Genomic DNA, 13606 nt, shown 5'->3' with positions numbered 1-13606 from the left:
ATAAACACCACCTTGAACATTCTACGGAGTTTCGTGTACTATATTATAACAAACGAAATAAAAAAATTTCAGTGGAAATTAGTATCTGAAATGTTTTATAACTTCACGTTTTATAAATGTTTTACTACCATTACCTACATGCTTACCATCTATGTAAAGTATTGTTCGATAGCGAGCATATAAGACGACTGGTATTCTACGTCATTGCTCAGAGCGGCAGGAAGCTCACTGTAGAGGTCACATACTGAGTGCTCGTCACTCGTCCAATCACCTCGGGGAAGGTCTGAGACAAGAGCCAAACGCTGTCCTTGCAGGACATCATCTGAATAGATGAGCGAGCGCACAGAAAACACGGGTCACAGCGCGGTGTTCTCGCACGAGATGTTGATAAATGCGCAGATTAATGCAAATCAACTGATGCGATCCCCGCTGACTTGGAAACACTCGCGGCTGGCGAATGAGTTCAATGTGTGAGCTAGCACAAGCTGCTAGAACCCAATTCAGACTACTCTCCCTCCGCTCTTTTGCTGATTCAGACGCATCATTATTATTTGCCGGTTTCATGGACAAGCTAGTCCCAAAAAAAAAAAAAATCACGTTTAAACTATTTTAAATTGCAGCAACTTGTACTGACATATCTTAAAATATGTCCCAAAAATGCTTGTTACAACATGTCAGTGACATTATTTTGTCTCAAGATGCACACTAGTAATGTTTTTTTTTTTCCTAAGGCATGTTTATAAAAGCTACATACATGTCCTAATTCAACTAAACCCTAATCCTGGTTTAATCCAAGCCCTCTATGAAACCAGGCCTATGTATAGCTTTAGTAGGTGTCCTTATTAAATAATATAAACTAATAGAATGCTACTCATATTTATACCTATATTATATACTGCTGTTAGCTCTGCCTTGAGGGGAATTATGTATAACTTTATTGACCATGAAATCAAAATGGAAATTTTCTTATTTTTATGGAATATTGCAGTATTTGTTATAAATATGCACATGCATGTTTATTTTTTTTATGTGCCCTCATAATTTTTAATCAAAATGACTTTCCTTCCCTATTGCAACAATGTCTCTTCTTTTCTCTGATGATGTGTTTTACTGGTGAAAGGGTGGGACAACCTGTCATGAGATCATCACCGCATTAGCAAACACAACCTTCCAATCAATTACCAATGGACAAAACCAAGTCCCACCCTTCTTGGTCAGAAGCTGTTTGTTCACTTCAATATGTCACAGTAGGGAAGAACTATCGCAGCTTCAATTATGCTGACTTCAATTTGGATTTTGGGCTTTGATACTGGTGAATAGTGAGCATGGGTTCATTGCATTAGCAAATCACAATTAGGTTGCATTGATCAACTAGTGTATTTGGAAAGAAACATTACAAAAATCAGACTGTAATCCACAAACACTGCATTAACAGATTATTGTAGTAGCCTCATTGAGTCTCATCATTTTCAGTGGAATCTTCTGCATGAAATATTGGCAGCAGATCTCCCCAGTCACTGTTACGAGCACATCTGTACATGTCCCTGTTAAAACGGACAACAAAAAACATTGTTAAAACAACCTGTATGATTTCTACCTGCATAACGTAATAGAGGTAGTAGTATAGGAGGAGGTCGTTCACTGAAAATGCAAGAAGAGATCTATTAAATGAAAGCATTACATACTTTCCATGATGACGGGCTGTAACAGCGAGTTGTTTGAGTTCTCCATTGGCGCAGCACAGCTGACACTGAACATGTCTGGGTCGGCGACGGACTTGTGCGATCAGTCTGGCCATGTCCCACTGCTCAGTCTCCTGAGCCTTCTGTCCATCGGACCTGGATATAATCAGGAAACTGAACTTCTCCTGCTGCCTCTCTTGGCTCTGTAATGATTGATTCATAAAGAGAGATAGGGAGAGAAATATACAATATATTGGAATATACAACCAATAATTAAATACAACATCTTATGAAAACATCTACAGAACAAAAATTCAGTCATTGAAGACAAATCTCACAATTCGAAAGTCAACTGCTTGAACACAGTTTTGAACTTACCCGAGATAAGGGCAAAGAATAGTAGAACTGAGTGAAGTTACAAGGTACTACAGGTCGCTTGATCATCTTGGGACAAGGCAGCTCATGAGTGCACTGTTCAAAATGAAACCCAGCAGTAGATATTGACAGCCACAGTATATGAGTATATCATAATAATGGGACAAATAAGGAAGGTTTCAATGATATTCCAACCTACAGGAGCAAATATAGATGGTCTCCTCAAGTCATGCTGTACCTCCTCTTCTCTCTATAGTTAGACAGCAAAAGTTTGAGAGAAATTACATCAGACACTTTCTGGTATTTCTGAAGATTTCTGAAAGATGCAGTTCTATCACTACCAAACAGAAAGACATATTTTAGCAATTTGACATACAGCAAAAAAAACTTAGATCGTACATTAAGTATAGCGTCTCTGGCCTCCATTAAGATTTGATGGCCATCCTTGGTTCCATTCTCCACCAATACCTGTACAAAATATCAAGAAGTGCATTAGAAAAACTCTGTTTAGATAGCAGTGTTATTGTAGCAATATTTATTTAAAGTATTTATTAATATTTTGAATTAGCTCTTATTTTTATATTTTCAGTTTTCATTATAATTCTAGTAATTGTGTGGTTTTGTCATTTTTTTCATTTAGCTTTGATTTATTTTTATTTTTATTTCACTTTTAGTTTTAGTAATTGTAGTACTACATTTCGATTAACAAAAATATTTTTCGTAGTTTTAGTTAACGACACTGCACAACAGTAAAAAAAACTATATTCAATGTCACAGTTCTATAATTTATTACATTAGTTTAATCAATAAGAACAAATCGAGCACCATCACTCACAAGGTAGGAGTTGGTTTTTCTCCAAAGTGTGAAAATAACATTCAGTCGCTCATCGAGATTGGCCAGTTCTGACAAAGAGAAAGCGGCTACCACAAGATCAAACTGCACCTGTGGAAAGGAAATACAGTTGTTTTATTCAGTTGTGTAAAAGCAATGTATCATTTGGGCAAATAAATTCAATTAAGGATGTCAGCTGAAGATACCTTAGGAGAAACAGGGAGGAACTGGCGGAAATATACTTGCTGGATTGCTGAGTGATCCATCTCACTGCCCCCTGTTTGGTACAAACAGACACTTTTTTTTCTGTAAATCTGTTTATATAACACTGTGCTTAAAAGTTCGACTGAATGACCTTACCTCTAAGAAGTTGTTCTGCCAAGGTGTTCATGTCTCCAGAGCTGTCTACACAAACATACTCCTTCAGAGAGTCTCCCCAGAGTGCGTGCGATGCCCTGAGTGAAAGAATAAAAGGTTACACTTTATTTTACAGTACGTGTTACTTGTAACATAACGTAACTGCATGGGTTAAGGTTAGGTTTAGGGGTAGGTTTAGTAACTTTCTAGTAGAGTTATTGTAATTGCTATAATAAGTACATGTACATAGTATCTACTGAATCAAATATATCAATTCACTAATCGATATACAATTAAAACATGCATCTTTCAAAGCAAGTTAATAAATCCCACAATAAATCACTCCTATTTTAAGACCCCAATGTTCTTTTCACTTTAGAATGTTAAAACATGAATATCTAAATCATACTCACCATGTACCTGTTCCGAGTCCTGATCCAAAGTCCATTAGAGAATGTGGTACAAATAAAGGCTCTCTCTTCTTAATCTGAGATGTATATCAGAAAGACAGTTTACGACAGAAAAAATGCAATGAAAATACTGCTAAAATGTGCATTGAATAGTATACCTCATTTAATGCTCTGAGGACAGCAGCATAGCCACCTGCTAGTCTAGCAGCCATATACACCAACCCAAGATCTTCATTATACCTTAAAATAAATCCTGAGTTATCCAATAAAACATACAAAACCTCACAGTCCATTCTATGAGAAATGTTGAATACAGATTATGTGTTTGTACCTTAGGGGAGTCCTGTGGTATGTTGTTCTTCTCAGTTCAGATAATACTCTGTTTTTTATTCGAGCCTCTAGTTTGTGGTCATTGCCATCTGAAGGAAATATTTAATAACTGTTTTATTTACAGTCTTCAGTGTACAGTCTATCACATCTGTAACTCACCTTTATGGATATCCCCCTCTTGCTCCAAAAGGGACCTCTCAAGAAGGATGGCTTTCTCCCTGAGTTGTGAGGTTTCTGTTGCTCGCTTCCGGCTCCAAAGGAAGTTGGACAGCTTATGTGCCCTTTCAGTTAGACTTTTTACATCTGCCCCTAAATATCAAATAAAGCCATTTAAGAGCAATTACACACACAACTATAGCGACATGTGATTGATATGTGCATTTCAGAACACAGAATGATTGAATGCTCAATACACTAAAAAATATAGACTGATATATCAATGTTTACTTACTTTGTAAGACGGATTGTGCTGCTACCTGCAGTTGCTCCGGTAGGCGCACTGTTTTGAGGTTTGTTACACCGGGGTGCTTTCGATGAGGAGCACCTTTCAAGAAGTCGGCCTGTTCCAGAGGGGCTGCAGAACTCTGACACTTAGAAAAAAAAAAATAGGAAAAAGGAATGTAAATGCTATGTATTGTACATTTAAGTACTTAGCAGCTGGTTGGAGGGGAAGGCAGCATTTTGGTATCATTGAGATACTATTAGGTTTGTTTGTTTTTCTAAAGAATGCCTAAAAGTCCATATTGTTTCAGTTTGAATAAATTTTAGTACATTGAGTTAAACTAAATGAAAGTGAGAAATGTTTCCTTGGGAACTTGCTGTAATAAAATAGTTTTAAGATTTTACAAAACAACAAAAACAGAGAGTGCTACACAGGCGTCTTTACATAGATAAGACTGGTGCTCACTGGATAAACTGGAGGTAAACATCAAATTATAAAGATCCAAGCCACTTGCGTGGTGAAAGTAAAAAGCTTTTAATTAATTGGGCTAAATCAGTCGGCTACACAGCCTCCGTCAGGATATGTATCCTTTATACTTTCATCCTTTATGTGTGTATTTTTTAGTGTGTGTATACCTCACACACATACCTCAAAGGCCACATACAGGACCAGTCACCAGTTTAACCAATCACTGCGCAGCAATTAACATATTCTCCATCTTTTGTTTTACTAAGATTTACTCGTTCAAACAAAACGTTTCGTCGTTTCGTCAACAAAAAAATACTTTTCTCAAGAAACTATTTTAGTCGGATAAGAAAAAAAAACATTTAAAAATTATTACACCCTTACCATTGTTTAAACGAATAGCTATACCTGGATCTTCTATATACGAAGCAACATACACGTTTAGATTCGCAGCGGCAGGAAGCTCACTGTAGAGGTCACATACTGAGTGCTCGTCACTCGTCCAATCACCTCGGGGAAGGTCTGAGACAAGAGCCAAACGCTGTCCTTGCAGGACATCATCTGAATAGATGAGCGAGCGCACAGAAAACACAGGTCACAGCGCGGTGTTCTCGCACGAGATGTTGATAAATGCGCAAATTAATGCAAATCAACTGATGCGACCCCCGCTGACTTGGAAACACTCGCGGCTGGCGAATGAGTTCAATGTGTGAGTTAGCACAAGCTGCTAGAACCCAATTCAGACTACTCTCCCTCCGCTCTTTTGCTGATTAATATATTTTATTCTTAGGTATTCTGTAACTTAAGTATTAAGATATATGACGGATTAACTCACCCGTTGCGCTCGTCTCAAACATAAAGCAAAATGGCATCTTGAACATGTAACATACATTCGGCTGCCCAGTAAAAACATGTTTTATTCAAAATTACTACACATAACAACAAATTAGATACTGAATTAATTTAACGCTGTTTACAGTAACTCTATGTTAACACCGGTCGGTATGCTCAGTCTCGAGCTCATGTGGTCGTCGGCAACCCGACTTCAAAATAAATCCGTGTAGAAAGAAACAGTGAACAATTCGTTCCTAGACAACACAGGTCCAGCCCCCGACTCCGAGGTATTTTGGCGCCAATCAAATTCTCTCAGGTTGGTGTTGAAAACCATTTCAATCTTGTGATTATTTAAATTTTAGCAAGAGGAAATTGTCACTTTAAAGTATGTTTTGTTCAAACGTTTATCTTAAATTGTCTCGTGTGTGTCCCATGTAACGTTAACGTAGTTAGATGATGAGGAAGTGAATACAGAGACTCATATTACACCACCTCCTATCTGAATAATTGTGTTGACCTCATACTGATAATTTACGTGAACCATTGCTGACAACGTTTCCTCTCATTTTAGCAGTTTTATTGATAGCATGCGACGAACAAGGAGTTGCCGGGGCAAGTCTGTGTCCGATTCAGGCAGTGAATCGTCAGAGACGAAGACAGGTAACTTAACGTTATGAATTCACTTTGGGAAAACAGCTCAAAGTTTCACAATCAGCAATTCAAGTCTGTGAGTCATGCATTGAAGTAACACACATTGCCCACCCATTCAAGTGCGTTAGCATAGCCACACCAATTTGATTGAATTTAATCTCTAAATGACTAACTTATCTGTATAGGTTTGAAACTGGTTTAGGCTTAGATTTTCATATTTCACAAAAGAGTGAATATCTGAAAACAAGTTTTTATTTTTTCCAGTTTGGCAGTGGAAGGGGGACGATAATTGGGAACCGTATCCTCCAGCTGTCTGTGTCCAGCTGGATACAGCAAAACAGGCTGGAGAAAAGTCAGTGTCACTGTCACTTGGACCTGGTTATGAAGTGGATCTTGTGAAAATGACTCAAACTAACACTGTCACCAAGTACAAACGAAAAATACGCCTTCAGAAAGTGAAGTCAGGTATGGCTGTGTGTATTAGCTTCAGGTTTTTTGTATCAGTATCTGGCACAGAAAACTAATAGCAGTATTTGCTGTATTGCAGAAGATCTGAATGAAGGGGATGCTTTGAATGGTAATAATGGAGCTGCAGCTGTACCTCCAATTAAAGAAGAGAAAGAGGAGGAAGAGGAGCAACCTGTTTCCAAGAGACGTAAAGAAGGGAGGAGTCAAAGGGTGAACAAAGCCAAGCCTGTTGTAAAAGAAGAATGTGAAGGTGATGCTTCCCTAATAAATTAACTTTCCCCAACTTTCATTTTGTTCTGATGTTACCATTTCCTCTTAATTTATTTTCAACCCCTATCCTTCAATCTCCTTTTAAAGGAAGACATCTTCCACAACTCTTTCAATTAAAATAAAATATGCCCTGTCCTAAAAAAAAAAATCCACACGAATGCATCACATTATGTTACTTAATTGACTTTTCAGATTGATTTTACCTGTTGTTGTTTTTTTCCTCCTGTTTTTAAGAAGAGGTTGTAAAGACGGTGGTTATGAAGGGAAAAGCCCCGGTTGATCCGGAATGCAAGGCTAAAATTGGAACGGTAATGTAAATCCACTTCACCTGCTAATTATTAGATGCCATAATTAAATTTCTGTATAGTATTTTACTAACTGTTGCATAATCGCCTTTAAAATCTTCCCTTTTCCTCAGGACAGGCTTTGTTTGCTTTTAATGCATTCTTTTGATTAGATTTATTTTCTTTGGTTATTCACAGGCCCATGTCTACAACGAGGGTGCCGATGTATATGACGTTATGCTGAATCAGGTGAATATTGAAGATGTTACATTACTGTTCAAAAGTTGTTGTTTTTTTGTGTTTTTGAAAGAAATCTCTTAGTTATACTAACCAAGGCTACATGTATTAGATCAAAAATACAGTAAAACTAATATTAGGAAATCTTATTACAATTTAAAATAACTGCTTTCTATTTTGATTCAGATTTTTCGATTTATTACTGTGATGCAAAGCTGAATTTTCAGTGTCATTTCTTCAGTCTTTAGTGTCACATGATCCTTCAGAAATCATTGTTCTGCATAATATTTTTGTGGGAACCATGATAGTTTTTTTTTTTTTACATTGTTTGACATATATTTTAATTTTACCCTTGCGTTACAGACTAATCTTCAGTTCAACAATAACAAATATTACCTGATCCAGCTTCTTCAGGATGACAGTGGAAAAGCCTACAGTGTTTGGATGCGGTGGGGACGAGGTATGTGCAGAAACACCTCAGATGGTCTTTACCAGGCTGACCTTTGTTATCATGATGTTTTATTATTATCCATGTTCTTGTTGTTTTTCTCTTTAGTTGGTAAAGTAGGACAGAACAGCTTAGTTAACTGTGGGGGGAATCTAGCTCAGGCCAAAGACACCTTCAAAAAGAAGTAAGTTTATCTTTTACTTAATATCTTCAATGTTATTTCCTATATACGATATGAGTGGATGAATCGGCATATAATCTGCAGATTCTTAGACAAGACCAAAAATGAGTGGGAACATCGAGCACATTTTGAGAAAGTTGCCGGAAAATATGACATGCTGTTTGTTGACTACAGCACTGAAGACAAGGTATAAAGACACTTTTGTGCCCAATCCATTGTTCTATATTGCATTTATGTTTCAATCTTTTTTTATAGCCTTATTAAGACCTATTTTTTCCTTTCACCAGGAGAAGGACATAGCTGTGGTATCCTCCCCATTTCAAAAGCCCTGCCAACTAAACTGCAAGGTCCAGTCTCTACTAGAGCTTATATGTGACCTCAAAGCCATGGAGGAGTATGTGCTTGAGATGAAGTTTGATACCAAAAAAGCTCCGCTTGGTGTGTGTGTGTGTGTGCAGTTAAAAATATGCATGAAGATTGCAAATGAAACAAATTGAATTAATTGATTTTAATTCTCCCTAAAGGAAAACTAACTACAGAGCAAATAAAAGCTGGCTACGCCTCCTTGAAGAAAATTGAAGAATGTTTAAAGAGGAAGAATAGTCATAAAGAACTCTTGGATGCATGCAACCAATTTTACACTCGAATCCCCCATGACTTTGGGTAAGTTGCGTTCAAAAATTTGGGGTCCGTTCGATTACAAATTTTGTTAATACTTTTATTCAGCAAGGATGGATTAATTTGTTCAAAAGTGACAGCAAGTACTTTATAATGTTACAAATGTTTTCTATTTCAAGTACAAAAAAGGCTGTTCTTTTGAACTTTATATTCTGAGAATCTTAAAAAAAAATTAAGCAGCACAACTGTTTCTAGCATTGATATTGATAATAATAAGAAATATTTCTAGTATGATTTCTGATAGATTGTGTGACACTGAAGACTGGAGTAAAGGCCCCGATATTCTCTTCACCTCTTCTTCGTTCTTTGGTTAGGGTTAAAACGAAGTTCGGAATACGGTAGCAGCAATATAGCAATGTCATTTCATCAAAATACAACTTTATTTTCTACTATAAAGCTGCTCTCCAATGTTTTCATGTTTTTACTCGTGGATGTCTGACCTCCACAGACTGAACAGGAGAAATAAATTGAATAAGATTTCCACGTGAAAGAAGGAGGAGACTCAGCACAAACCTACCTATTATGTAATTGCCATGGACCAATGGTAGTACGAAGGTGTTTACATGCTGTAGCAAACTTTTCCGGATAGTTCGTTTTGGCAAGCTGTTTCGAACCGAAGCGAACTTTGTTTCGGCCTGATTTTGTTCGAAATGATGTCACAGCAGTTCGTTCTTTGATTTTTGATTGAAGTATATCAGGGACTTAATTGCTGCTTTGCCATCGGAGGAATACATTTAAAATAAAAGAAAACAGTTCTTTTAAATGTAATAATATTCCACAGTTTTAAAATAACCGACCTAATTTCTTACCGACCTAAACATTTGAACAGTAGTATACAATGCTTAATGATGCAGATTTTACATTTACCTGTTACCTGTGTGTATTTTTGTGGTTCCTGACTACTCTATCCTCATTTAGGTTGAAGACACCACCCATAATACGCTCAGAGGATGAGTTAAAAGAGAAAATCGCTTTGCTTGAGGTGTGACATTTTAATCGCTGCTCGCCTTATAGGGAAAGCATTGTTGATGCTGAATGTGTAGAAGTGATTTGGCAATTTTTATACACTCACTTAAGGGATTATTAGGAACACTTGTTCAATTTCCCATTAATGCAAATGTAATCAACCAATCACATGGCAGTTGCTTCAATGCATTTAGGGGTGTGGTCCTGGTCAAGACAATCTCCTGAACTCCAAACTGAATGTCAGAATGGGAAAGAAAGGTGATTTAAGCAATTTCAAGCGTGGCATGGTTGTTGGTGCCAGATGGACTGGTCTTCACAATCTGCTCAGTTACTGGGATTTTCACGCACAACCATTTCTAGGATTTACAAAGAATGGTGTGAAAAGGGAAAAACATCCAGAATGTGGCAGTCCTGTGGGTGAAAATGCCTTGTTGAGGCTAGAGGTCAGAGGAGAATGGGCCGACCGATTCAAGCTGATAGAAGAGCAACTTTGACTGAAATAACCACTCGTTACAACCGAGGTATGCAGCAAAGCATTCGTGAAGCCACAACACGCACAACCTTGAGGCGGATGGGCTACAACAGCAGAAGACCCCACCCCGGGTACCACTCATCTACACTACTAATAGGAAAAAGAGGCTACAATTTGCAAGAGCTCACCAAAATTGGACAGTTGAAGACTGGAAAAATGTTGCCTGGTCTGATGAGTCTCGATTTCTGTTGAGACTTTCAGATGGTAGAGTCAGAATTTGGCGTAAACAGAACGAGAACATGGATCCATCATGCCTTGTTACCACTGTGCAGGCTGGTGGTGGTGGTGTAATGGTGAGGGGGATGTTTTCTTGGCAAACTTTAGGCCCTTTAGTGCCAATTGGGCATCATTTAAATGCCACATAGAATTAAGGAAGTTCTGAAGGCGAAAGTGGGTCAAACACAGTATTAGTATGGTGTTCCTAATAATCCTTTAGGTGAGTGTGTATCACCGTATTCTTATAGAATTCTGTTTATAGTCAAATTTTACAGACAATAAGTAATCATTCACACACAAAAAAGAAAATTCTGTCATTGTTTTCTGTCTTTTAGGCTCTAAGTGACATTCAGATAGCAGTAAAAATGGTTCAGTCTAGTGTTCAGACTGATGAGCATCCATTGGACAGACATTATCGCTCTCTACAGTGTCGTCTGGAGCCACTGGATTCTCACTGCAATGAATACAAGGTACAGTACATGGGGCTTACCTTTTTTAATAGCTTGCATGGTGGATGTTAAAAACTTGACTAGTCGATTTCAAAATATGTAATTTTGCACATCCCAAAACACAAACTGTCTGTCTTTGTGTAGATAATAGAGAAGTATCTTCAGTCCACTCATGCACCCACCCATACTGACTACACAATGACTATTCTGGACGTCTTTGCTGTGGAGAGAGAGGGCGAGAAGGACAACTTCAAATCTGATCTAGAAAACAAGTACCAAACCACTTTCCTCAATTACACTTTATCACTTAATGCTCTATGTAGTGTGTGACTCATCCCATTTTAATAGATTAAGACAACTTTACCACGTGTTTCAGATAGTAGAAGTTGTTTTTGTGTGTGGATATAGGATGCTCCTGTGGCATGGGTCTCGTCTGACGAACTGGGTGGGGATCCTGAGTCAGGGGCTGCGAGTGGCCCCTCCAGAGGCTCCCGTAACCGGATACATGGTGAGACGAACAAATACTGAATCACACAAATAGACCGAACGCATTTCATTTGAGTCGATATTCATGAAATTCAATCTAATTTTAACGAGTTTCCATATGGAATTTTCCATTCGATTAAAAATGTGTGGATAAAAACATAGCTTATGGTTCTTCTTTTTTTTTTTCTCCTCTTCTAGTTTGGTAAGGGGATCTATTTTGCTGACATGTCATCTAAAAGTGCCAATTACTGCTTTGCCAATCAGAAGAACAACCAGGGACTCTTGCTGCTGAGTGAGGTTGGTTTTTTGTATCTATCTAAAAAAAAAATCTGCTCCCATTTGCTTAAAGGTGAAGTGATTTCTAAGAATCACGGTTGATATTTGAAATCAACCCAAACAAACACACCCATCCCTTCATTGCTCCTTCATTGCCCCAAAACGCACAAACACGCAATGCAAGAGTGGATGGCTCTATATCATAGATGAAGCAAAGCAAAATACTGCAAAGATGGCGAGCGCCAAGGAAGAACAAAAAAATAACATACAGTACATAAAAGTATACAAGCAAGAGTTGTTTGTTAGTGTAAGACTGGAAAAACTGGTTGAAGAACTACCATTCCTCGAGTGAACAAAGGACCTTGCTGAAAATTTACATTTGAACTCCCCCTCAAATGTTGTAATGAAATGTGTTTGAGTCAATGTGTTGCGGTGCTTGTTGAATAGAAAGTTATGAAAGAACAGCGTTTATTTGAGTAAGTAATACTGGTTTTAAAAAGTGATTATTATTTACAATTATTTTAAAGATGTAAAAGCTAAAAATGATTCAAATCGATTTAAGTGCTGGATAATTAATTTCAGAGATGCCTTATTTTGTTCACTTTTCGCCACCACAGGTTGCGCTTGGGGATAGTAAAGAGCTTTTGGATGCGGATTACAGTGCTGACCAACTTCCTTCTGGGAAACATAGCACAAAAGGCCTGGGGCAGACTGCACCTGACCCTAATAACTATGTTGCATTGTGAGATAACATTTAAATTTTTCCACTTTATATTTTAAATGTTTTTTGAGTCATATTTGCTGTACTGAATATTTTTTCTTGTTCTCTCCCAGGGATGGTATGAGTGTACCCATGGGGCCCTCAGTTAAGACTGGGGTGGGGCAGAAAGGAGGTTACTCTCTCCTTTATAACGAGTACATTGTTTATAACCCTGCTCAAGTACGGATGAGGTACCTCCTCCGAGTTCAGTTTAACTTCTCTTCGCTGTGGTGAGGCCGAGGGGATTCTTTACATTAAGCGCACTGACATTTTTTTCAGTCTGAGATGAAGGACCTACCCAATAGTTATACAGTATGTAGCTCATATTTCATACATTTGAATAGACTCTCAAAAATCCTAAAAAAAAAAAAAAAAAAAAAGGTATATTGTTCTGTTAATGTCTGTTTTATCTCCAGTTGCAACCTGAAATGGAAATGGGTCATTTCTATTAACATAAATGGAATATTGTACTTATTAATAGAAATAAATAATAATTAAATACTTTTTCTACTGATTATACTGTGGTGATTTTATGTTTGATTCATGTAAGATGGGAAAGATTATCATAAATTTAGTATTTACATTGTAAGTCTTTAAATATCATGCTTTGTGTTTGTGTATGCTGATTTGAGTGGGCCTCATTCATGGGTATTGAATCTGTGTAAACTGATATTATGTAAATATCGCTTTCACTTTAATTTGCATAAGAATGGTTGTATGAGCAATTGACAGGATTTTTAGATAGAGAAAGTCAGATTAATAGAAAAGGGTAAAAACTATAATAGATTCAAACCTGCTTAAATGTTGGAGTAGTGTAAACCAATGCATTTGATATAGAAAATGAGTGGATTACAATTAAGCAAATGTCAATAATTTGTTGCTTGGACATTTAAGCACCAGGATGCACTATTTAATGTGGAAAAAACTGGCTGTTGGTCACAGATTCAGTATTAGATGAACAAGTGAACACGTCTAAA

General features: G+C 37.4%; 2 protein-coding genes and 2 non-coding genes across 11 annotated transcripts; 3 read left to right on the top strand and 1 right to left on the bottom strand.

Annotated features, from left to right (window-relative positions):
- Window positions 1-213: 213 nt before the first annotated feature.
- LOC148981438 (Nuclear RNase P) lies at window positions 214-520 on the top strand. Its single transcript, XR_016168743.1, has one exon.
- Window positions 521-1015: 495 nt separating this feature from the next.
- mettl17 (methyltransferase like 17) lies at window positions 1016-5870 on the bottom strand. 2 transcript variants are annotated; one of them, XM_039654683.2, is made up of 14 exons: window positions 5729-5870; window positions 4438-4576; window positions 4146-4295; window positions 3988-4075; window positions 3815-3896; window positions 3660-3733; window positions 3250-3344; window positions 3096-3166; window positions 2893-3000; window positions 2457-2525; window positions 2257-2307; window positions 2061-2153; window positions 1686-1885; window positions 1016-1544 (listed from the first exon to the last, which is right to left on the bottom strand). In XM_039654683.2, the coding sequence occupies exons 1-14, from the start codon at window positions 5804-5806 to the stop codon at window positions 1451-1453; spliced, it is 1392 nt and encodes a 463-aa protein (XP_039510617.2). In that variant the 5' UTR covers window positions 5807-5870; the 3' UTR covers window positions 1016-1450. The 2 variants fall into 2 exon arrangements, with proteins under 2 accessions (XP_039510617.2, XP_039510619.2); XM_039654685.2 differs by lacking the exon at window positions 5729-5870 and adding an exon at window positions 5278-5300.
- Window positions 5337-13146, top strand: parp2 (poly (ADP-ribose) polymerase 2). 7 transcript variants are annotated; one of them, XM_089131156.1, is made up of 18 exons: window positions 5337-5602; window positions 6299-6387; window positions 6643-6843; window positions 6926-7096; window positions 7354-7424; window positions 7599-7649; window positions 8001-8097; window positions 8194-8269; window positions 8351-8453; window positions 8554-8704; window positions 8791-8929; window positions 9863-9926; window positions 10994-11128; window positions 11252-11379; window positions 11516-11615; window positions 11792-11890; window positions 12487-12611; window positions 12704-13146. In XM_089131156.1, the coding sequence occupies exons 1-18, from the start codon at window positions 5463-5465 to the stop codon at window positions 12861-12863; spliced, it is 2100 nt and encodes a 699-aa protein (XP_088987282.1). In that variant the 5' UTR covers window positions 5337-5462; the 3' UTR covers window positions 12864-13146. The 7 variants fall into 7 exon arrangements, with proteins under 7 accessions (XP_088987282.1, XP_088987281.1, XP_088987284.1 ...); XM_089131155.1 differs by having other exon boundaries at window positions 7351-7424; XM_089131158.1 differs by lacking the exon at window positions 5337-5602 and adding an exon at window positions 5906-6043 and having other exon boundaries at window positions 6302-6387; window positions 7351-7424.
- Window positions 5346-5652, top strand: LOC148981437 (Nuclear RNase P). Its single transcript, XR_016168746.1, has one exon.
- Window positions 13147-13606: the final 460 nt, after the last annotated feature.

The sequence above is a fragment of the Pimephales promelas genome, chromosome 5 (assembly GCF_988280905.1).
Source record: "Pimephales promelas chromosome 5, fPimPro1.hap1.1, whole genome shotgun sequence".
In the NCBI taxonomy this organism is placed as follows: Eukaryota; Metazoa; Chordata; class Actinopteri; order Cypriniformes; family Leuciscidae; genus Pimephales; species Pimephales promelas.
The sequence above is the reverse complement of the archived record's forward strand: the minus strand, read 5'-3'. Positions and strand labels throughout refer to the sequence as shown.

What these genes read in the sequence shown, in the direction of transcription:
- parp2 (XM_089131155.1), top strand. Translation starts at nt 5,463, where the DNA reads ATGAGCGAGCGCACAGAAAACACAGGTCACAGCGCGGTGTTCTCGCAC. An exon ending in CCTTCAGAAAGTGAAGTCAG is followed by an intron (nt 6,844 to 6,925) that starts GTATGGCTGTGT and finishes GCTGTATTGCAG; the next exon opens with AAGATCTGAATGAAGGGGAT. An exon ending in GCAAGGCTAAAATTGGAACG is followed by an intron (nt 7,425 to 7,598) that starts GTAATGTAAATC and finishes GGTTATTCACAG; the next exon opens with GCCCATGTCTACAACGAGGG.
- mettl17 (XM_039654683.2), bottom strand. Translation starts at nt 5,806, where the DNA reads ATGTTTTTACTGGGCAGCCGAATGTATGTTACATGTTCAAGATGCCAT. An exon ending in TCCTCCCTGTTTCTCCTAAG is followed by an intron (nt 3,001 to 3,095) that starts GTATCTTCAGCT and finishes TCCTTTCCACAG; the next exon opens with GTGCAGTTTGATCTTGTGGT. An exon ending in ACAGCCCGTCATCATGGAAA is followed by an intron (nt 1,545 to 1,685) that starts GTATGTAATGCT and finishes CCGTTTTAACAG; the next exon opens with GGACATGTACAGATGTGCTC.